At 32.3% G+C, this 25,411-nt stretch overlaps 1 protein-coding gene across 1 annotated transcript in view; it reads right to left on the bottom strand.

Annotated features, from left to right (window-relative positions):
* Positions 1–25,411, bottom strand: part of LOC120342287 (dynein axonemal heavy chain 8-like) — a 64,774-nt gene that overhangs the window by 36,550 nt on the left and 2,813 nt on the right. Inside the window, exons 7-38 of the mRNA XM_039411061.2 lie at positions 24,397–24,464; positions 22,501–22,692; positions 21,840–21,951; positions 20,984–21,152; positions 19,652–19,792; positions 18,849–18,939; positions 17,936–18,121; positions 17,369–17,542; positions 16,196–16,351; positions 15,896–16,128; positions 15,108–15,259; positions 13,835–13,988; positions 13,295–13,436; positions 13,084–13,210; positions 12,311–12,351; positions 11,946–12,089; positions 11,379–11,504; positions 10,665–10,880; positions 9,180–9,338; positions 8,444–8,610; positions 7,978–8,175; positions 7,415–7,622; positions 6,624–6,827; positions 5,916–6,044; positions 5,521–5,720; positions 4,669–4,822; positions 4,075–4,237; positions 3,535–3,638; positions 2,945–3,073; positions 2,175–2,294; positions 569–664; positions 222–368 (exon numbers count right to left, since the gene is read on the bottom strand). Of these exons, the coding sequence (XP_039266995.2) occupies positions 222–368; positions 569–664; positions 2,175–2,294; positions 2,945–3,073; positions 3,535–3,638; positions 4,075–4,237; positions 4,669–4,822; positions 5,521–5,720; positions 5,916–6,044; positions 6,624–6,827; positions 7,415–7,622; positions 7,978–8,175; positions 8,444–8,610; positions 9,180–9,338; positions 10,665–10,880; positions 11,379–11,504; positions 11,946–12,089; positions 12,311–12,351; positions 13,084–13,210; positions 13,295–13,436; positions 13,835–13,988; positions 15,108–15,259; positions 15,896–16,128; positions 16,196–16,351; positions 17,369–17,542; positions 17,936–18,121; positions 18,849–18,939; positions 19,652–19,792; positions 20,984–21,152; positions 21,840–21,951; positions 22,501–22,692; positions 24,397–24,464 (4,802 nt within the window). The remainder of the gene's footprint in view (positions 1–221; positions 369–568; positions 665–2,174; positions 2,295–2,944; positions 3,074–3,534; positions 3,639–4,074; positions 4,238–4,668; positions 4,823–5,520; positions 5,721–5,915; positions 6,045–6,623; positions 6,828–7,414; positions 7,623–7,977; positions 8,176–8,443; positions 8,611–9,179; positions 9,339–10,664; positions 10,881–11,378; positions 11,505–11,945; positions 12,090–12,310; positions 12,352–13,083; positions 13,211–13,294; positions 13,437–13,834; positions 13,989–15,107; positions 15,260–15,895; positions 16,129–16,195; positions 16,352–17,368; positions 17,543–17,935; positions 18,122–18,848; positions 18,940–19,651; positions 19,793–20,983; positions 21,153–21,839; positions 21,952–22,500; positions 22,693–24,396; positions 24,465–25,411) is intronic.

The raw sequence follows: 25,411 nt of genomic DNA, 5'->3' as shown, positions 1-25,411 counted from the left end.
CTGCACTATAGAATATGACATGCAATGGTTTAAATTTTGCTCTGCTCAAATATATGCTCATCTTTTATTAAGCCTCTTAGGTATTATAATTGCCTCATAATTGATGTATACGCATGCCCCCACACTGTAGACTATCCTATGTCGGTTCACTATATCCTACTGTGATGTGAAAATTGAATGAATAATAAATACCACAATAAAAACATCTGCTGTAAACTTACCAGATCATCAAATATATCTCTTTGATGAACATGAATTGTTACAAGAGTTTCGAACTTAACACGTTCCATCTTGGTCAGGTCTCGAGTTGTTACTTGAATCAATTCATTCAACATATCCAAAAAATATTGATTGGTTGTTTGCATTATCTAAATTTAATGAAGACGTTGAGAAACTCAATGCAACATAAATCAAGGCTCAATACTTGAAAATATCAAAACAATTTTGACAAATATATTTTTATTATGGTATCAATGATGAGAACATCTAAAGTAGTAAAACAGTATTTTTAAAATATCATTTTTTTTGTTAAAGTTAAAAAAATAAGTTAAAATTATATTTCAAGTACCTTTTTATCAGATTTAGCATTTTTCAATGCTTTTTCACTGTCCCTTGTCCAAATCATCTGAATTCCGAGAAGACCTATCTGAGCTGGGAAAATGTTCTAAAAATGATAATAATAATTGGGTAATAGCCTAATAGGTGATAGAAAAATAAAGTAAACTCAAGTCAGAATATGTGAGATTATGAAACAACAACATATTGATTGAATAAAGAATCGTGAATAGCATATATCAGGGATGGCGAACCTTTTTCAATGAATGGGTCAAAAATAATATTTTTATCGCGGAACAGAAGAGAGTGGGTCACAGATATTTGATCAATGTTTGTATTGTTAAGAATATTCTAGAACTAATCTTAAAGGCTTCTGTTGGTGTTGGTGTATTTTGGGCTTTACTTATGCAGCACTTTCATCTGGGACTTTTTATGGCACTCGACTTTATGAAATTAGAGTACGAAAACACGCATATGAATTACCAAAAACGTTTAGGATGATGCAGCAAATTATTTTACGATTCCAAAGAGTTTGGAGGGAATTCCACTCTGATAGTGTTATTTTTTTTCCACAGCATTGTAGGCGCTTCCGAAAGAGACAAACGGTGTGAGAAATGAACATATCAATTGCATTGTTATGTCATAAACGATATCATAGCCAATAGCTGAAAAACGATACACAGCGGTGCAGACATGCGTCCAAGATTAGAGGTTTTGAAAATTACCATACCGACCCAGAAATTAATAATTTGAATATGAGTGATCGCAGCCCTGACTTCCCAACTGACGGTACATTATAATAGTTTAGTTATTGTTAAATTAATTTAAGGCCGGTTTTATCAATTTTGAGTACTGATATTGTGATAACTTGTAAATGCAGCTCAATGTATATATTTGTTTATACAGCTGCAGCCCAGCGATAATTGCTGGGGCGTTTTAAATCAGACACCAATCATTGCTGTGCTGTAGATGTAGTGTGTTAATTCTTTCAACTTTATTCATTTAACTATTGAGCCTACTACTGCTAACATCACCAATTTGCTATGTATTTGTTTTCTTGTTTAATAACATTTACTTGTGTTATATTTTACTTTAGATTCATTCTAAGAGTGCTTTAAATTTAAGTTGAATAAAGCCTTATATCAAGGTACTATATTTCTCATTCATTACAGATATGTTAGCATTTTTTTTATTTTATTCGTGCGTTTGGCGATCACGAATAAAACGCGGTGGGTCACTTTGTGACCCGCGGGTCAGTGGTTCGCCATCCCTGGCCTATATGAATATAAAGAATAGCATATATGACCTAATTTTTATTAAGGTTGTCTAAAAAATCAATAAAAAAAAATTCATAAGATATAAAAGATATTCACAAATCATGATTTTTGCAATCAGACATATGATTTGATGAATGATAACCAGGTATTACTACCAGCATAACAGTTGTATATAGTAATATTTTCATGGTAGAAAGCAATTTATGAGCAATTTACTTCAAATTCTGTGATAATTAGTGCTTTGAAGATAATATTCAATCCAAAACTTGTTTTATCGCTAAAAAATAGTATAGCACATTAAATGAAATTAGGTATAGTAGTGAAAAAGTTGTTATAAAGTACCTGAAACTCGAGCATCTTGAATGCCGTATCTTCAATTCCAAAAAAAGCCTGTCGAATCACACCATGAACACTTCGCTTGATTTCATTCAACAGAGATCCCAACCAAATTTCAACATTACCCTAAAACAATAGGTTAATTTCTGTCTAACTTTAATTTGGTGATACCAGTGTTCCTATTTTTGAATATAAGATTTATATCATCCATTTGAAAATATTAATAGATGATATTAAGAGTTTGCTTTTGGAATATTGTTTTCATCATTCATTGGCTATGCAAGCCGAGCTTTGAAAAAACGAAAAATATTTGATGCGCTTCAATCACTTCGAACTTTCAAATGTGAAACAATTTTAATTGATTGTTATGAATTACTAAACTGCATCAAATTCTTTATTTATATATTTTAACTTGAAAATAATCCATCAAGATCAGGGCCAGAAATTCCGTTTCAACAAATTTCAATACACTTGTTATAAAGGCAGACTTTAACCAATAAAATGAAATGCCAAGAGTTTTTGAACAAGCAGATTTACATCGTCCAATCTTATTAACAAAAAACTCAACATCAGCTGAAAAATTGGCTCTTCAACAGAATCGTTGAGGATTTTTCGAGGCCCTACATTTATCATTTTCAGCCCTACACCCCTTTATGATAATTCTGGCCGCACCTCTAATTAGAGCACTGTGTTGCGTATTGAATCACCACAACCAATATAGATTACATGCCATACTGACTAAAATGATGGCCTTTTCAAAAAAATCATGACTTCACCTGAGCAACAATCGCTTTTTCCAAATCAATATGCTCTTGTTCACGAGAGTTTATACCAATAATTCGATCATAATCCTTCTCATGAAAACTCACTGTGCAGACATTATCAAATATTCCAAGTAAATGAGCCTAAATGAAAGCATTCATAATGAAGAAAGTAGTAAACATCTTAACGAAGCAAAATACAAAAATCCATTTTTCAGAGGCAAGAACATTTGTTGCAAAATTACATTTTGAAAATAGTTCTTAGTGTATAGATATATTTATGTAAGAAATAAAAGTTAATAATAAAATTAAATATATTGCATAAAATTTCAAAACAGCTGCTAATAGTGAAGGAAATGAATTCTATTACAGTGTATAATATACATCTCAAAATTTGATTAAACCAATAAACTGCTGTGATATTACACAGAAAATCAGAAACACAATTTTCAATTGGAAAAATTTAATTGCTATTTGCACCCTAATGATCATGCCAAGAAGTACATAAAGTAAGTACTACACTTGACCATTAATAAGTTGTATAATCCCTCATGATTTCATTTTATTTATATTTTTCAAAGCAAAGGCCAAAATATTATTGGTACCTGAATACTGTGAGAATTACTGGCTTGTCCAAGTATCTCTAGCAAAGCAGGATCAGACACAAAGAAGAATCTAGGAAAAACAAGTCGCTTTTTCTCCAAATACCCTGAAAACAATATATACTTATGTAACATTGGAAGGGATATTAAATTTTGTGCAATAATGAGACTAATTTTTTAGAAATAAACTTCCATGCAGAAACAGTTTGCAAGAACTGACTTACAAATATAAATATAATGTAGTACATAATGTAAATAGTAAATAAAATAATAGTACAATATAAATGTGATGAATCAAAAGTCAAAAACCCACTTTTCCCATAATACCATGCAGTCTAGCAAAAAAACAGAATTATGTTACAAAGCATCCTGTCTTTAATTATCTGACAAATGCGACAATATAATATGTTTGTCATTCTCAAATTCAATTAGATCAAGTTATTGCTCAGATAATTTTTAGTCGATTGAGGATAATTTAAAAGTCACTCACTCCTAAACATATAATCAGCTTAGGAAACAAAATATTGTGAAATTATGCAATACCAGTCAATGACTTTTGACACATCTCAAGCTGCTCAAGCAAATGTGGAAGCAGTTGTGACAGCATTTCATCACCTACACAACAATTGACAACATTTGTTGTTTCATGTGCTCTTTGCATTATCTTCTGCCAAGATTTATCTATGTTAGAAAATCGTTTAGCTTCCTGAAATATTTAAGAATAACACTTTATTATTTTATACAACTTACATTTTACTCCGAGCAAGGTCTGTACAAGCAGCTACTGATATCTAATGATATGTAAAGAGCTACTGTTTTATTAAAGACTTAAACCCTTTCTGGTTCGGCATTCCCTACTGAATTTATTACACTCTGGGTGAGGCGATATATTGATAAACAAAAAGGTATATGCAGATTTCTTCTCTTGTGAAAATATCACAATTTTATTCAGCATCTTCTTAATACAATCAATTTGAAAAATGCTATCCCAACATCTTGAATGCATTTCACAAAGATTGATGGAAAAACTTGTGAAAGCTTCATCAGAAAATATATTTCAGTATTATGGCAGGCTCGGTGTGAATAACTTAAACATTTTATGAACATAAACGACCGCTGAGTAATCTAGGAACAAACCTGTGGTAATTGTTTTGCAATATCACCTCCCACAAACACAGCTTCCAAATATATCCATAAATTTTGAACTGTCATCCATTGCTCTATAATTTCTGTTGTTCCAGAAAGTTTATTAACCCACAATTGAATTTTTGCTTTGAATGGAACATTATATCTGAAAAATATTTCTAAGACCAATCACGAATCGTCGATATAAATAAACGGAAACAATAAAATGACTGCAAATCTCAAGCTAAAGTCAATATATCTGAGAATTTGATTTTCTAATTATGTATATGCAAAAACAAAAATGAAATAATGCCCCATATACATGTCAGAATTTGTTACGGACTCTAACAGAAACGTCACTGACTTTTACAAGTTACTCTATCAGAATCTGGTTTTAAATCAAGAACAGATAAGACAATTATTTGAGTATTCGAACTTTGAAGTATTTTAACCTTTTTCAAACATGCAAACCAAAAATATCTCCCATGAACAAAACAAAGTTATTCACAGAATGCTAAATGCGTTTCATAATATTCCATAAAACACTGGTATTTTTCAATACTTTAGCTCAGAACAGAAGTATCAGTTGGATTGTAAAATATCACCAATGAAACGATGCAAAAATATACGGTAGTTTTGCTTGACAAGAAGTACAAAAATATATTAATTTTATATCAAATAAAAATATTGGTTTGGTATTAGGACTGATGAAAGAAATGAGTACAAGAGTTGAAAATTGAGCAGCAGGCAATGCATTTAACTTGGTAAATGAAAATTGACAGGAACCACAGAGAAAAGTTGTCCCAAGGTTAAATTTAATACAGATGATGTCTTGCCCATGTTTTATTATTCTTTCTAGCATACCGATTACTCATCAGAGACGCCAAAACCATCAAACTATCTTCTAGTAATGCAACAATTTCTTGAATATCTGCACTTTTTAAAAGAAGTTCCCCTCGAGATTTAAAGGCAGTAAATGTGAAATTATGTCCTTCCCACTCTGCAATTGTGGCTTTCAATTTTGCTTCGATATCCTTCTCCTTCGTCGCTGATATACATATATCCTAAAAAAGAAACATAATGGTAAATTTCTTCGTTATTCGCTCTAGCAAAATATACCACACTTGATAATTAAAGAAAAACAATTGTCATTGTACATTTTATTTTTTAGGTTGTGGGGTATCCCGAATTCAACTTTTCCCAACAATGAACATGAACACATGAAACAGTGGAGATATTTACGATATAGTCAGTATCACCTCAATGTCTTCTTTGTGTTGAAGTATTGGTGCTTCCATTATATTTCTCAACATAAAATTGTCAGAGTCAATTTCAAATGTATGATTTGTAAGAGTGGCAATTCTTTCCCAATGTCTTTCTTTCATGGCCTGCAAAATATTATTAAAAAGGTAAAATATTATTTCAAGGTGGATCCAAACAGTGTCTAGGTGTTTTTTAAAATTCAAGGATAGGGGAGGATTTACATATTTCCTATGGAAGAGGAAAGTCAATAGGGGTGGCTTAATCATATGGCAAACCAACCAGTCCATGTCAGGTATGAGATTAGTTAGACAGTTATTTGTTTTCAGAATCATGGACTTGATGGTAGAGGATGCCGTAACCGACCATTGGTTATGCGAACCATCCTATGGCGGCGAGGAGTCCAGCAATCCTCTCGCACATAATTATCCCAACATGGGACTCACACTTGCAAACACCCATGCAGGGTAATCAGAGGTGCAGTGGCGAGCATATTTTCAATGCTTGGCACAATAGCCACACCGACGAGCCCCAAAATAGTCAACAGGTTACAAAACTGATCCATGGAGAGAGTTCATTCATATTAAATATCTTTATAAATGCATGACAATAGGAATAGCACACAAATAATTGATTGTATCTTTCTATTGAAACATCAAGATTGACGGTCACTCATAAAATGTAAATAAATAAAATAAAAAACAAACTTTGTGTGCCATCATTTCCAATAGAGGGCAGCATTCATTGAAATCATCAATTTTTTTCTTCAAATCATTGTATGCTGGCCATTCTTTTAATCCTTTTGGAAGTTTTCTGCATTTATTTTGGAATTCAATCAATTCAGAATTGACACTTTCAATATCCAAATCCTGCCACAAGATTTCATAGTAACCATCTACACTTTTGTTCACCTGTGAAAAAATAATATAGATCAATCATGATAGATAATGATCCAATCAGCCATGAATATAAAATATAATGTAATAAGATAAACAAGGTAGAAACATTGCGATGGAAAGATGTTAATCAATGCATTTATCCTACTATGTTTACTATTATTAAAGATTTAGTAATTATGAAAGGGGGTGGTTATTTGAAGCCCAGGCATCTCAGTAGTCTCCTTTATGAAAAAATACTTCACTCCTGTTTTTTGAGTCTTTCGTTTGCAATATCTGATTGTAATTCAAATAACATTTCTACATTTGTTCCATATTGATACCAAACTAATAATTAGCATATACACCCATCAATATTGAAAGCACAGGTTGTAACTTGTAGATCTCAAATTTATTCAATAGTTAGTCCTAAGACTAATCCTTGCTGGACATGTGATGAGGTACACTATATTGTGTTACCTAAGGGGTATTTAGATGAAGCTGAAGTAAAATTCCTTTATTTTAGGACACACTGGCAAAAATGATTTGCTGTGTATAGGTAAAAGTATCTATTCCCCAAAATATGTACAAAAAACAAATTTTATAATCGACATGCTACATACAGCATTATACAATGAGTATAGCTTCGATAGCATGTTCAATTCCTTCTTTATCTTATGCAATGTTGGATATTCAGTCACTGTCAACCCGAATAATTCCTCTCCTGCAGAATATGTTTGAAATTTGTTCCACAATTCATCAAATCTACCCTGGTACAATGCAAGTCTATCACTTGCTTCTCTCGGAGCAATTCCTTCTTCATTTGGTCCACTGAGAGAGGGAAAAAAAATAAAACTATAAATATAAAAATCCTATCTACAGTATAAAGTAACTTCTCTGCAGAACTTCATTTACAATATCTAAGTCTTTAATCTATCTTTACAATATTAAGTCTAATATTTTATAACTCCATAAAGATTTTTACATATAAAACACCTCAGAGTCATACTACCTCGTGATTTTACTATAATATACAATATTTTACCGATGATATTCGGTCTCACAAACATCTTTATACTCATATATTCAAGTCATTCTTGTTCATCTACTTATTTCAATCACAAAACAATTTAATGATGTTCGAAATTCAATACAATTATTCCCAAAAATCCTCAAGTAAACTTACGATTCCCTATAACTTTTTGTGAAAGAATCATTGTCTTCAGCAAATTGTTGAACAGATTGTGTTAGGTTTGTTCGAAACATTGGTTGTACCTTCAGTAAATTATCTTGAGCTTCAGTCACCTGATTTTGTAGAGTCTTCCAAGCATACCCAAGACTATCTACAGTTTCTGCATTTCCATCCCCAAAACTCAGTTCCAATCTTTAAATGGAAACTTGGCATAAGCAGAATTACGGTATTTAATTTTTCATTTTTTATCTCTTATGAATGCAAGTATTCAAACAATGGCAAAATAATATACAAAACTACATTAAATTGCAATTTTTACTTATTTCTTATGCTTATTCAAGAAAGAAATATTTGCGGATTTGAGCAACGGTGTGTACAGTAATTATCCATTTATTTCAATTTTTATTTTGTTCATAAAAATTTTCTCTGTATGATGTAACTACAAGGTAAATCATTTTACTTGTTCAATAGGTTATATGCTTCCTCAACTGGTCCAATTTTTGAATCAATTCGTATTTCTTCCTGTCTTAATTCTTCAAGTGCACTCATTGTTATTCTGACATCATCGAGATCTTCAAGAGTTCTTGTGACACGCTTTCCAATAGAATCAACAAACTCAAATACTTCCTAGCAAATAAAATTGTGGATGCATTAGGTGATGATACACATATGGTTTAAATACTATCTGAGATATTTGAAACTATATGGACTAACGAACCTGTTGGAATGTTCTAGTATCAATTAATTTGAATAAGTCAATGCAATAATACAATCATCTGTTGTTTATCAGCAAAAACTAAAATCCGATTACATTATCAACTTCGCATTTTCAAAAGATGATTGTGCAATTTCTGCAAGTTTTAGGCAGATGATGATAAGCCATACTTTGTAATTTAGCTTTGAAATGAAAGTGTATCATAATATATGGTGGATGAGACAGAAGGAACGAGTTGTTTGGGGTATTTTTCATAAATTTTATTCAAGAGCGTTTGAACTGAAAGCAGGAACTGAGGGAAGTCCAGATGACTTACCTAATCATATTATGGACTACAACCTTTTTTATATACCATATATCACACAGCATCCAAACACAAAAATCTTTAAACTTTAATAAAATGTTTCATGATTGAATTGGGTCGATAGTTTTTCTTCTTGCCAACTTCAGTGAAATAGTAATTATATACAACTAAACATACCTCCATCATTTGACCAGCTTTATGATTCAAAGCTTTTCCAAAAGCAACTTTTGCAGCCTTACATTCCATCTTCAAAGCAAGTTTTAACTGATTTGTTGAAAAAACAATGGGGCCCTCAACTAGGCTATCTACAATGTTGTCAACTTTTTCCTCCAGTTTCTGAAATAAATATGAAAGCATTTATTTACAATTACATAAAAGCATTGTGTATAAATTGCATATATCAATCTTTCCTTACAAGGGGAATCAATTTTATTAGATTTAGAAGGGGGGCAAAATCAGATCGTCAACCCAAAAGGACCTCATCATTCTTGGCCTACAAGTATAAGCAATAAAAGTTGTCAGCCAAAGTCGAGTAAGCTTATATTTTCTATTTGATAGAATTCATACTCGTTTTGCAGTTTGATAGGAACTATGTTACAGCACGACACACTGTCATGTTGATGGGATATTTGGAGTATATTTAGTTCTATTATGAGTTCGGGGACTGTCTGTGTTAGCCAAGTGAATATCCCCCTGCCCATAGGTTTCAGTCTCTTCTTCAGACAACTTGATGTAAAATAGGCGAACAAAATTAGTTACCACCATATTCGTACACATATTTCTGGAGCGTCGTAAATGCAATGCGTTGTGTGGACAACGGTTGATATATTTAAAAATAATACAGATTTGGATTTACAACAATACAGGTATAGGAAAAGTAAACTGACAAATAGATTTAAAGAAATTAAAAATTGAAATGTGAGGCAGAAGAGTCTCTACTCAGTATAAAAATCTGTTACACAGACGCGATTGCAAAAGCAAAGGCTTGGGAGGAGATTGCAGAAGCATTGAGAAGAAATGTCTTGAAGACTGTAAGATTTAGTACAGGAGTAACGAGATTTGAGTTATTTCTTAACTGAAATAGAGATTCCTTCTGGAATGGTCAATGCTTAGTATACGATCTGTTAATGCATTTAAAACCTATTAGTAAAAAAAATTATAACTACACAATTATAAAATGACAGAATATTATTGTTCTATTGTGACAGAGTCTAAGACCATTGGAGACCAAAGGGGAGTTGTTTTTAAATTGACAAACACAAGAGAATGGTGGCTATACAAAATGTGGAAGTATATCAAAATGATGAGGCTCTAGGACGAGCAAGTCGACTACGCACATAACTAGTTCTTTCTTAATTTACTAAATATTATCATGAATTCCCACTATTCAGAATGACTGATGACGACATTAACTCGTTTCACCATCTACAAATCAAGAACACTCCATTAAATCTGCGTTCCAAAATATGTCTTCAAATGTGGATGCAGTGGTCATTCTTGTAGTGTTCGAAGAAATAATAGACAAATATGTGGGAAAGTCAACGAGCCATCTAGTGCCAGCACCAGTTGAATGACATTAGTATTTACAAAACCATAACAACATAAACTATGATCACTAGTTTGTCAAACTGTTTTGACAAAACACAAAAACAGCAAACTCACATGGTAATATTTTATCTGCTCTTCATATTCTGAAAGAGAGGGATTATTTTGAAGAAAATCCTTTAATTTAGTTTCAGCATCTTTTTCCCATATTTCAGAAAAATCTCCAGCCTCAGAAAGTTTATTAAGTACTTGACCACACTCTGACTTCAATGAACTGATAGTTGTTGATACTTGTGAAGAAAGTTTTACAATATCCTTGTGATCTCCAATTATCTAGAAAAATAAAATAGTTAAAATAGTTTACAACATGAATGTCGAATGATGAAGTTCCATCTAACTGGGAAAAGATACTACTTGAAGCGATCGAAAGGTCATTTATTTCCAAGTATTTTGCCAAAGTTGATGGCACCGTGGCACCAAACCCCGGGATCACTATTTCACCTGAATTTCTTCCATTTTTACCGAACACCATGTGACCCCAATGCTAAAACATGATGTGTGGGTTTCTCCAGTTGCACATATAAAAACTGACATACCGAGCGGCTCTCAAAATGGAGCGTAGCTGATTGTGAATCAGGCAATTGCGAGGCGCTGGCTGTAAGTTTGAGCAATTGGGGAATGCTTGCAATAAATCTGGCAGTATTTAACATTTTTTACTTGGTTTCATTTATTTTGGTTTGACCTAGATTGCTTGTGATTTTGGTGTTGGGAATTTTTCGCTTAACATAAAATATTATTTTTTCTTATCAGTCCATATGCTAAAACACTTACCTTATGCATTGGTTTTATAGGAGACGGTGATTCGTCTCCTTGATTCAATTCAGCTTCTCGCTGTGCATTGATACTTTGTTTCCACTGTGGAAGTTTGCTTGTGCAATTGATAATATTTTGAACAATCTATTGAATAATATTGATTAATGAGGAAATAGGATAAGTACCAGTACTTGTTTTTGCATTTTAAAAGTTTTCAGTTTTGACTCTTTTTTATTCAAATTTGTCAAAAAACTTTTGATGAACAGTTATCTATTTTAGGCAGTGATTCTCAATCTTTTTTGTTAAATTTAGCGCTTTGCCTATTTGAAACTCTTTATTCCTCCCTCACTTTGCATAGGGCTGCTTTATTTGTTATCCTTTGCTAGTGGTATGCATATGTCGCACTTCTGTTTTTGTGCAATATATAGAATATTAGTAATATTACAGTGAATACAAAGCCAAATTCCTCCCAAAAATGGCAAAATTTCTCTCTGGGGAAGTTGCTGGGGAAATGTTTAGCACAAAAAGATATCAGAAGCTAGAATTCCTTTAATCCTAAATTTTGTGCAGTAGTAAAGAATTCACTTTGTTAAGTAGATGCTGAATTTCTTCTAAGCTTGGTTGAATTGCAACATTTGGTAATGACAAAACAATATCTGTCATTATTATTGGTGGAGAATTCAATGATTCATTTCTTCTTAAATTATCTGTAGACGATCCTCTTTTTATCTAAATATCATTATTTCAAGTTATATGAAATTGAACCGAAACTTACGATATACTAATATGATATACACCTATTTACCAATGTATGTATACAGTTAAAGTTTTAGTCAACGAATTCCCAATCAAACAAAATACTAAATATTATATTTGATTTTCCTTTTATAATAGCATACCGTAATTAAAAAAAAACAAGCAGTATTAATTTATTGCTATGATTTACACACCTTCAAAGAACGTTTCATCTTTTCCAAGGAAAACTTTGTACCTAAAATTTTTTTTAAATATCTATAACATGCGGAGTCAAAACATACAGATTAACCCCTTTACCATTCTTCCTGGTTATATTCGTCAAGCCCGTTTGACACTTAATAAGTTAACCCTTTCGCATTGCGCAAGTCGCTGGGGTACCGTTACTTGCAAATACGCACGCCGTAGGTTGACAGTGATGAAACTGTAGGAAATGATAGCAGTGACAGGACAGTTGACTATGGTGCTGCTTGAACTGGGCCAAGTTCCGCTACTAAATTTGTTTGACCTGAAAACTTTGTCAATCAGTCTAAGCTGCAGTTTACGGGATCGCCTGGTCTACAATAAACATTGATAATCTAGTGTAAAATGTGGTGTGAGTTAGTGCACATAGTGTTTTAGATGTATGCATAACATAAATGGTGCCATACATCAAAAACAGCTATGATTTTATTGACTGGGAAATTAGGTACAGTTTTGTAAAATTTAATTGCCACTGTGGGAGCATTTTCTAAAAATTTATTTAACAGTAACGGGGGTTAATGAACAACTAAACATGACTATGATATTCTAATTGATATAGAAAGCAAAATAACTATTGTCTGTAATTGCATCCCAATACACATAATATTTTAGTAATATCATTCATTTGAACAAAAAATTTTCTCCATTTTAGAGAAAACGGCTAAAATTCTTACAATTTGCTTAAAAAAGGCTTCTGAACATGATGAACCTTACAATTAATACCTACATTTAACAAGAGAATCCATGTTTCTTTGGGAAAATGAATTGAGGGTGTTGAATACCAAGCATGATTGACATTCTTGACATCTTTGACCCTTCATCTTTGCCTCATGATGGGAACAGAAATATGGCTCCTAAAACATATTGAATGAAGAATATACCATGTAATCCAAGCAAGTAATAATTAAAAAAAAATTTTTTATATAATAATGACTTACAAACAAGTTTGCTTTGTCTGCAGGCTTCATTCTTGATGTTAGATTGCCAACAAGTTCAATCACACATTTTTCAACAACAGATGTTTGTCGAATCAATCGTGTAACGCTGGTATTAATGGCCTTTTCAGCCAATTCGAAGAATCTAAAATTTGGTGCTTGTATTTTAAGAGCAGAAATGAAGTATTTGACTGGAGACTCAAAATTTATCTTTGCACTAAATCTACGATAATATTCAACTTGTAACTCATTATTCAAAAGTAGATATACTACAAAGGTAAGAGTCGCAAATGATCAGTATCAAGCTGAGCATAACAGTCACAAGCTACAGAGATATTTGCAGATACTCTATAACATGGAACATGATTTAATAAAAACATTAAAAGAGATATCTACAATATTTTTTAAGGAAACTAGTGATATTACAATTTAATTATAATCAGTCACTACAACGTAAACTACAAATTAAAAGTTTTTAACAGTTTAATAGTTGACACATATTAAACTGTTTTCAAAGGTTCAACTATGGTTATTGAAACTCACGTCATTATATTGATGGGCTCAGATTCAGGTATTGCTACAAACAACGTTTGAGACATTTCCTCCAGTATTTTTTCAATTCTGCATTCCAAAGTATCATGTACTTGTTTCAAGAAAAATTCAAACTCATCTTCAGCAGCTTCAATTTGATTGATAACTGAGAATACACAAGCCATATTACGATACAAATCAAAATTTTGCAAAAGTCATTTTCGTGCAGATTGGCCAAATTGAACAAATGTGAACTATTTAGATTAAAATAGCCAAAAAATCAGATGAATGTGTGATGAACCAGCTTTCTCTCTTTTGAGTTTACTAACATTTCCAGATCAGTATGTGACAGGTTACAATGATGACAGAATGAAGCATTATCAGAAAACAATAATAATGTAATGTACTCCTTTCATTCAAAACTCTTCGGACATAATAAGTTGCAATTATTCTCTAATATTCCACAGAAATGCGGAACAAAGTAGTAAATACATGTAGGACTACAAACAGCATCAGGAACTTTGGCTATTGAGACTATTAAGCATATCTGCATATGGATAAATTCTAGAGTGTTATCTGAAAAATAAATTTTAGACATGATAGTGCACTGATCGAAACTATTCTGTTGCCATAAAATAATAAATATATAAAACAATTTATCTTGAATAGTTTAACCAACTCAATGCACTCATTACATTTCATACATAATTAAAACTTCCACTGCCAAATTTGTCTGGATAAATTCTGAAATTGTTCATTACTTTAAATTCTGTAATGTCTAATGTGGGATATAATATTGCTTCAATGTCAATATTGTAAGTTGTTTGTAATGACATTAGCTTGAAAAGCTTTATCTGTACCCTGAATGAAGTTTGACCTAAAAGCTTCCTCTATTTTTACTCAAATCAACTAAAATCTTAATGTAATTTAAAAATTCTTAAAGAAATTTAATATTAGAACTGAATAAATTAAAATATTTTTATACTTATATTGTACTTATATTTATATCAAGATGCGAATCATGCCATTGCAAGTATCAACATATGGTAGAGATTTTTCGTTTTCTTACTGTGCCATGCTCTAAGATTCTTGTGCCCTACCTCAGGGGGAACACCAGAAGGTCGGTTCTAATTTAAAACCAGTTTATAATCTAATTCTTTATAAACTCAAAATTATTCTTCTGATTTTGTATCTATTTTTATCGCTTTATTTAGGAATAAAGATGTCACATTGTCACAGGAAATAGGGAAATATGAAACGAAACAAGCTGAAAATCATTTCTTACATTTGTCAATATTTAAAGAACACCAATTCAGAATTGTGAGACCAGGCATGAAAACATCTTCAAGCTGCGATACATGACTTTTCATCAATGGCTGGAGTACTAGAGGTATGTCTTTTACAATATTATCATAACGCCTAATAAGATCATCCAACCTAAAACATGCAATAATATATAATAATGATAACTTGCATCAGTTACAAATAGCTTGATAGCTGGTTATTCTGATAAGTATTAGCATCAGGCTAGTTATCATTCGCTGTTTCCATACCTGACCTGAACTGGTAAATCAACAGCTACCTTGACCTCAGCGACAGAGAGTGGTTTAGCAGTCAATCACCCAAGCGACTCAAAAATGATTTACACAGGTAAAGCAGGGTGGGAAGGAGCATGTTACTGTAATAATGAGTCATATTTGGCATCCAATTACTCACATACCGGTAAGCCTTACCTCAATTCAATCAGCATGTTTATATCTCCAGAAACAAATTTTAGGCCTCATGGTTGAATTGGAATGTTTCATTATATAAATTTATCTATATTATACAATAAAATGTAGATTACTATATTGGCTTAGGACATCTTTAACCTAGATAATACAAAATTTTGTGTTAGTTTAGGTTAATCCTTTCATTTAAGGATCTTTCTGCCTAATTTAACCAGCAAATATTCTTTTAGACCTTAAATTCGTCCAGCAAGTAGCTAATTTTCTTCCATCGGACATTGATGTTGTTTATAAACGATACACAAAAATGTTTGAACTTGACAAAAAGCAAATTTGAGACACTTACAAATCGGCTCTTCGTTTCAAATTTTTCTCATTCAACCCTGCCATTATTGCAGCAAATTCAGGAACATCAAGATGTAGAGCTCGCATATGGCGGGTCTCACTAAAAAGTTCCAATACTTTGGGGTCAAAGTTGACATGCAAAGTTTTTGCTTCTGGGTGACGGACAATTAGAGATGACATCAGACCTTTTTTATTTTTCTCAATACCACGGCACCAAGTTCTATGGAAGAGAACCTTAAAAAAATTGGGTGATTCAAATTAGTTGTTTAATATTTATTCTTATCACTATATTAGGATTTACCTCATATTCAAGTAAACACGCAGCAACCTTATTGTAAGTCTTAATTACAACTTTTGCTTCATTACTTTTCATTAGGGTTGGTTGCAGTTGCATTGCATTCATTGATGTTTCGAGACGCCTGAAAAGCTGTCTTGCCCACATGATTCTGCCTGCCAGCTGTTGACAAACATTTTGATTACATGAAATTTTAGTTAAAAATTTGGATTACAAAAGGATAAATTCCAAAACTTAGCTTTTCTGAAATTTTATACAAGTTGTAAGTAAGGTATGTAATATAAATATATGAAATACCGTACTATTTTGTATTCATACTCCCATTCATTATCCATTTTATGCAAGTGTATCCAACACAGAAAAAAAATTTTACACCAATTTTTTAAGAACTTCAATTATGTGAAATACGCTACCTCATTACTGTTTTCCTGATTAAATTTACTTGACTGTTTCAAGACTCACATCCTTTGTACTTATGTGCACTATACCATCATATTAGTATATAATATGAGTAGCTCTTGTATTTTACTGATCTCTGAGAGATCAACCTATTTCACTTCTGAACGAGTGCAAGCAACCTTGCTTTGAACTTATTTACAAACGGGACTATTTTCGAAAGCGAACATGTGAAAAATGGTGATAAGATAATGTTTCAAGAGGTTTATCAATACTTGTACATTTTTGTAGTTAGCTCAAAGCAAGATTCTGAGCCATTTAATAAAAGTGGAATGAGTACTGTTAAAACAGTCAAAAAAGTGCACTAAAAATATATCCTGTGTGTGATAGAAAAGTAATAGATACCAAGCCTAAGAAATTCAAGTCAATACCTTTGGTAAAAACATTTAGGAAGAAGTGAGTTCCTTAAAGTAGAAGTTTTGGGCATAGAAATTTTTTTACAAGAGAACATCTACATTGTATGTACAACATTTTTCATGCTTAAACAACAAGCGGTAAACTTATCTTTATAAAAAGGGCAATTTCAGAATTTTTCTACTCTCTTATTTCCTAAGGTTTACAAATTTCAAATCTATGCTCGTTTTTTTTACAAATATTACAATTTGTTATGATGCTGCAAACTGAGCACTGCTATATCATCAACCTTGGTGCGTTGTTCGTCATTATACGAATAATACAAGTCACAGTAAAGCGCATAACTTTACAAGCTAAAATTTATCTTACTGGAGGAGCATTCCTTGATAGCGGTGGATCTTTGCATTGCTTGGCATATATCTTTTTGGTGTTTTCAAGTTCTTTCATGAACTGTTGCAGAGTTTTAAAATACTTTTCCCAGAGTTCAATTTCTACACCTTTGATGAGCTCAAATTTTGAGATCAGTCGAAAACTTTCAACTGTCTAAGCAAATATAAAGTAAATGAAATTTCATGAGGCATGAATGCGGCATATCTTACACTCATACATGCAAATAAATTCATCATAAAAAGACAAAATGAGTGGACAGTGGACAGAGGAACAGGAAGTGGGCAGAGATTGGATTTTTAAATTGTTTTGGTTATTTATGTTGTTGAAATTTTTACTAAATGCATTTCATTGTCAAATTCTACAAACTAACGGTATAGATATTTCTAATTACTTTTATTTACCCCCATTCCCTCTACAATTTCTGAGATCCTTCGTGTTTCCCTTACTAAACATAAAACCAGATAAAAAAAATATAAAAACAATAGACCATATGAAATTATGATTGTTAGATAGGATAAGCTACTTTAATGAAACAAGATTTGTTACCGACATATTTCTTTCAAATAATACTTCAACCAGGTTTTGTATTCCTTCTTGAACACTGTCAATTTGTGACTTAAAATCAGAATATTCAGTATCAAATTCATGGGATCGATGATTGAGATGATCATATGATTTTTTCTTCACATTGGCAACAATTGTTTTGTATTTCATTGCGTAACTTTCAAGACCCTATGAGGACGAGTAAGTATGAACCAAAAGTTACCAAATAAGGGCCCAGGGCCCATAGCTGTTCCCAATGGGTGTGTCATGGCGAGTTGCCAAGTGCGCCACAAAAATTAACAGAACTGTATTAAACATAACTAAAATATGATTGAATATTTTACATGTTTATTTATTAAACATTTTTCATTGTTTCTTATTTTAAATGCTGTGTATATGAATCAATAAACCCATTTTACCTTGTGTCTGCCTCTATTGTTGCATAACAATAGAGATAGAATTACTTGCTGCAATTTCGTGAGCTGCAGTTCCATTATCTGCAGAACCGAGTTTGGCAAACACAAGTGATTTTTTAGCATTTCAATAGAAAATCAGGTGGAAATGAGGAAGAAGAGTTAACAATTTGCCTTTATTCCTCAGGCCTACTTTTTTTAAAGATTTTCTCCTGACAATTCGATGCCGCACAAACAAAAAATTTGGAAACCGCTGCACTATGAGGTTGAATGATACACATTTATGCATTTTCATATGTGTAAGAGTAGGTTTATAATAATATAATGAATGTTACCCAACCGTTACTTTCAAGTCACCCTACGTTTGCAATAATCACATAAATTTTTATGTTTCTACAGATACCAATATATGATCAATTTTCAATCAACCATATAGATGCCTACCAGGCCTCATATATTAACTATAACAGAAATGTACATCTACAAACAAAATTACGAAATACTTGTATTTTTATATTCGGAAGTGTTGACAACTGTTCCATTATCATTGCCATTTCTCTAATTTGATCAACTCTTTTGCAAAATGTATCAAACCTAAAATAAAACCACACCAATTAAAAGATAAAACACTATGAATTGGTCATGAAAAATCTGCCATATTTTTGATTGAAATCAGTAATCAGTAGTTTATTTTTCCATCATACATAAAATACACTTTGTAAACAAGAGTGCAAAGAAAAGTGGAAATGACATTTCAGAGTGGAGGGAGGTTTGAGAAACCAATACTGATTATTGAGCAGTTCCACCTGTGATTCAACCCAACTGTAATATATAATAGCACAGTCAATCAAACCATATTCATTAAAATAAGTATACCTTAAAGTATGTGGGAGTGACCTATCGGTAGATATCCAAAAGACGCCCTATACAGCCTCAGAAAAATGATTAACAACTACAAGCGTCGTTATGCAAGTAAAAATGGGAACAGCAGCAGAAGGCAGTTAGTAATAAGAATCAGATTTTCTATTTATCTGGCAAGAGGAGTAAAGCCGATAAGACAGCTTAATCATATTCAATAACATTGTTTCGTTCATCGATGTAAGAAATCCATAAAAGACAAGCACAAGTAAGGTGCTTCTGTGCGGAAGTATTATCACATAAAAGCATGATAAGAAAGCTATATCGGAATATAATTGTCTGATTATAAGAAATTGATATCATTTACTCTAAAGTACTATTGGATTTTATTGAATCACAAAGATAAAAATAAAAGACTGGGAAAAAGATATTGAATCAAACTTAATACCTTCCAAAAATATAATTTTCACTGAATTCAAATTGTCTTTCAGCTGGATTTTGTTGAAGCTTTTCTTTTGTTTTTTGAAATTGACTTTGATATGCTTCATTCAGTTTTATACACTCATCAATACGCTTTATGAGTTCCTTGCTAAAAATTTAAACAAACGCTAGCCAATGAAAGAGATTCTCAATACGAACTCCATGTAAGAAGGCACATATAGACCTTGGGTATTTTGAATTATGAGTGATATTTTATTGATCCTAAAAAGATGGATCAGTAAAATATCACGATTTCACTGGATTTCATTTAGCAAAAACTATTTTAAATACTGTACTTGAAAACACAGTTTAGTTAGTAGCAGTTATTCTTTTTTTTGTTTAAATTAATTTTATCTGGCATCTCCTGTTCAAAGATAAATATTAAGAATGCCAAAATATGTGACAGTTAATAACTACCTACTGTATATAATTTTTTTAAATATTACTATCCATATGAAATGGTCTACCATATTAGGAATAATAAAATTCTAGCATTTGATTAACAGAACGCGAGTCTTGGTTAATAGTTAGACAAGTGAATTTCCACCTTATTTGAACCACGGAACATTTTTATTTTTTGCTAAAAATCAAGCAAAAATATCCAAATGTGTGGAAACTATTCCAATTACGAATAACCAATTTTGGCATATAAAAGAAATAGCAATAAGTCAGATGGCTTAACGACTAGAGTTGAAAAAAGACAGGATAATTTAAAATCATGAATACAAAGAAGAAAGTACAAATAAAAGATTTGCATACTCAGATCACAAAACGCATGTAAGACAGGCATTTGTACCCATTAATAGCATTGCCATTTTAATATGATATATGAGCTTGCTTCGTTGAACACAAATTTGTACACTTTTATTAGCATCAGTTTTTTATAACTCTTTAATTCATAAAAAATTCCCCTTGTACTTCTACCATTGACAAATTTTGGTGCTTATTTCATGAGTTTCAGTGTGAGCAGGCGTTTGCAAATCTGTTCGAAGAACACCGGTTGAAAATCACTGAGTTAGACCATCACAATATCTCAAAATAGATGTAGGTATACTTTTACCACAGGTAAAACAAGGGTGTGCAACATTTTTTTGGCGATGAGAATGTGGCTATCACCTTACAGTAATAAATGCACCGGGCAAAATAGCAAAAGAGATACTGCAGTGACAAGAGCAAAAACACCTTGTGTATTGGTATACATCTGAGCACATTTTCGAACATAAACTGTCAGAAAAGAATTTTGTGATTGATGGGGATTGATGTATCAAAATAACACAAAAACTGTGCTAATTGTAAGTACCGTGAATGTTCCCAAATCTTTGTCACATCTTGGTACAAAAAAGCCTTGCAAGTAGAAACCATCTGATTAGTTATTTTTACAAACAATGATGTCATTCTTTCCGATGTGTTGTAGAATTGAGATATGCTGTATATCATTCGAACAGTATTCATCAATGAAGCTACATGATCTGAACACATGAAAGAAAATATAGCAAGATTTATGGTTATATTGCTTTTTGCTCTCAGTGGTGCCCTGGACAACCAGCCATAGTTGTTAAATTTGAGACCTGCAGAGGGAAAACACAGCTGTACAGTGTAGCTTGACTTGATATTCCCTTATTGAAACAATACACAGATTAGTTAGCCAGTTGTTTTTTTCAGATGATTGGTTGATATCTTCAGATGATGGGGTCAGGCTTTCTTCACTTAGTGGTGGAGGAAGCCGTAACCAACAAGCGGTTACGTGAACCACCCTACAACAGTGAGAAGTCCAGCAATCCTCTCGCACATAATTATCTCCCACAAAATTTGAACCTGTTAACCCATGCAAGATAATCTTAGGTCTGGTGGCAAGCAAATTCCTTATGCTTAGCATGGTGCGCAACACCGACGAGCCTGCATGAAGTTTGAATTTCAAAAAAATCTTAGGAATGAAAAGATGTTCCAGGTTTCTTACTGAAGCAACCATTGGTATTTTAGGTAGAACAAAAATTGTAGCAATCATCAAATTATGTTTAATCTGATGACATGCACCTTAAAATTGCTAGAAGATTCGTTTGCAAGTCAGCGTTTGGATAATATGACAATCCTATTTTCTAATTCATATATATACATGAACATTTGTATACTTGACAATCAAAAATTTGAAAATTTACCAATCATGCCCATAGGAGTGCATTTTACTAAGGGTCCAAAGAATTTATCAAGAGTGTAAAGGTATTTCACATTGTCTTTTGCTTCATTTGTTGCATCAGTAATATGAGCATCCTGAATGAAAAAAAGAACATTTCTTTAGCATTGAGTAATTTGAAGGGTATATTCTTGGCTAAGTGACTCAATTTTTGCATACCGAAATCCCACACAAAATTGGGAAATTCTGCCTTATAAAGTCTGACCCATTTACACTAATTTTTCAGTATTCTATTCATTTTTCTGAAATGTCAGGCCTATGCTCTACATCAATCACCAATTTTCAAAAGCGTAATTAAATTGGGTTGGACAGAGTTACATCTAGAAAGCTATAATCGATGAACAAAAAATGTCAATGTTTTAATAGAAGTTTTTAAATTCCATGAAGCAGTAGACAACAGAGGATATAAATAGAGATTCAAAATTGAATTTTCATATATCCTACACCCTGCAATAGTGAAAACTATGATAGCATGACTTTCCCATATTCAATGAAACTTTAAATGCTAAGTCAAATCAGAACAGGCCTAAGACTCTGATGCCCAAAATGTGTCACTCTACAACTACGTAGCCAAAGCAATACAAGACAGGTAGAAGATCTTATTTTGCTAATTGAGCACAACATACCATTTCCTTCCATTTTTTTATGCTCTTCGACCTAACAGCATTCAATGCTGATGATATAGAACGCACTCGTGGATCTCTTATTTCGTTCAATAAACCATCAAATTGTGCAGTTCTTCTCTTCCAGTGTTCTAATTCTGCTGCAGGACCACAGTCATCAGCTTCACATAATATTTGTTCACTTGTAACAAGAACCTAAATTAATTGGAATATAAATAGTTATAGTCAATACATATTAATACATATCAGCATTTATGAACTTTTTCAAAATAAAATTTATCGCCAAAAAGTGACATGATTTTTTTATGAGTGTGGCAATATAAAATATAGCGCAAAGTGTTGTAAAATAAAATTATACTATAGTTGAAAAATAAGATAATTTTATGAAGTTTCCCATAAAAGATTACAGTCTTAAATGCAGTGTTGAAATATCGATCAAATTTGAACGGTAAGAAAACTCTGAGACCAACCATCACCAAAATTCGTGCAAGAATATGCAAGCACGTCAGTCTAATTAAAGATATTGTAATATCAATTTCTTTTTTTAATTTTTTTTGTATTATCAAATCTTACTTTATTTTTACTTTAGTTCCTTGAGGGCTGCGAGAAAAATTTGACCGTGCCAAGTGGGTAGTAATAAAAAAAGTTTGAAGAACACTGTAACAGACCATGCTAATTTCATTTCTGCCAGTTGTTGAACTCACTAATACTGGTATAGATGCCTCAATGACTTGGTTAGTTATTTCTGACAATGTTATTTTGACAATAAAAATGAATATATGAAGCATTCTATGATCTTAAATTGAAATGTAAAACAATTACCGTAGGTAACAAAAAATGAAAAACCAAATTTTCCTTTCTTGCGAAAATGGGGTTTGTTTATATCAAGATTACGTATAGGCTACGCCTAATTAGCTAACTAATTAGCAAGTCTTGATTCGAGTACATATCCTCCAGACCTATTAATTTTATTCTAACATTGACAATAGACGAAACAAGCCTCTCACATATAAGTGCACTTATAATGGCAACTGAAGCCACTTTATGCATCTCAAAAGTGATTCTTGTCTTTTGGAATTCCCAATTTAACTTTGACAAAGATCCTTTTACAAACTTTGTGAAAAGTATTAAAATGAGCCTTAAATTACAGTAACTAAGCCATTGGTAAATCTTAACCCATCATAGTAGAACACACCGAAATCTATAGCTAAAAGCGAGAGTGAGAGACAGATAAAAAGTTTGTGCTTTCAGTAGCAATCATTTTTTGCTTGTTTTATCAATAATTTTAATATCATAATACAAATATAGGATAGGATAAGGTTTACATATTTATCCCAACTCCTGAGGGAGAAAGATGCCGATAAGACGACTTAATCATATGGCGTCCGGTGACTAGTCTATGTTGGGTATGGGATTAGTTAGTTAATCAGTTATTTGTTTTTTCGGAAGCATGGACTTGATGATGGAGGAAGTCGCGACCAGCTGTTACGTGAAGCACCCTATGGTGACGAGGAGTCCAGCAATCTAGCACATAATTAACCCCACATAGGATTCGAACCAGAGAACCCGCAAAGTATTCATGCATTGGCATCTAGACCTAACATCTGATGTTGTTAATGTCACTGCTGGGTTTTAGTCGGAGGCTGATACATCAAGTTTTTAGTAATAAAAGCGTATGACACAATTTCGTATTGTACTGTTTGTTATTCTTTCACACATTGAGCTAGATGAGTGAAACAAAAAAACTTTTTATGACAATGACATTGTTATACTTAATTAAAAGGATTATCAAAAAGTAGTATGTTCCCTAGCTAAAAGAATCTATCAACTTTTTTCATCCTATACCTTATTTTTTAATATAACAAAACAACTATCATTCAATTTTATAAAGCAAAGTACCTGATCGATTTCTTTTGTCCATATTAACATTTGTTTTTCAAGATTTTCAAGAACCTGAGGGTCTGCAGCTAAATATAAAAACCATGAAATACATAAAAATTTACCACCGAAAGTGAACTACTCATGAACAGAATTATGGTGATAAAATATGTGACAAAAATTCCATTCCAGGTCTATTGCACTTAACTGAAGTTTCCACAAAGACTGCCAGAAATACACATTTAAGTACAGCGATACTTCCGTAGTCGTACTCAAACAATTCGGTAGTCGACAAAAAAAATGTGACGAGATGACGTCATCCGAACTGTGCATCTGGGCTGCGTTTTGACCATTCAACAAGAAATCGATGCTCAAATATATGGACACGAAGGCCAAAACAAAGTCGTATGCATTGTGACAGTACCTGTACAACAATCTTAGCGACTAATGCAAAAGCGGAATCGCCAATAGGTGCACAATTTTTGATGATGAACTCCCACATAAAAAACGCATCCAATAGAACCCACAAATATTTGCTTAAACATACTGTAACTGTTACTATTTTTTTTATATTTTCATCTTTATCAGGTACACATATAAACAGTGGCGTAGCCAGGGGGGTGGTTTTGCGGGTCAAATCCTCTCCCCCCCTTTTTATATGTAAAAAAAATAAAATCAATTTTCTATATCCTACATAACAATTTTCTGTAGCTTGAAATGCTTTTTAGCCCCCAAAGACCAATAAAAACATGCGTATTCCAGCGTTCGATCGGACCCGCTAGCTGTTTCGATCCAACTTGACAAATAAAAATTTCAGAACCCCCCTCCCTTTGAAAATTTCTGGCTACGCCCCTGCATTTAAATAATTGATGTTGTTTAGGTACCCGGTTTGTTAATATTTTGGGTATTTTGGAATACATAAGAATGATTAAAACAATTACCATTGTTTCTAATGGCAAAAAAAGTTTTGGTATTTCAACTACTCGATACTCGAACACCAATCCTAACCAATTATCTTCGACCACCAAGGTATCAC

Source organism: Styela clava, chromosome 1, assembly GCF_964204865.1.
Source record: "Styela clava chromosome 1, kaStyClav1.hap1.2, whole genome shotgun sequence".
NCBI lineage: Eukaryota > Metazoa > Chordata > Ascidiacea > Stolidobranchia > Styelidae > Styela > Styela clava.
Note: the sequence above shows the minus strand (reverse complement) of the source record. Positions and strands in the feature narration are given on the sequence as shown.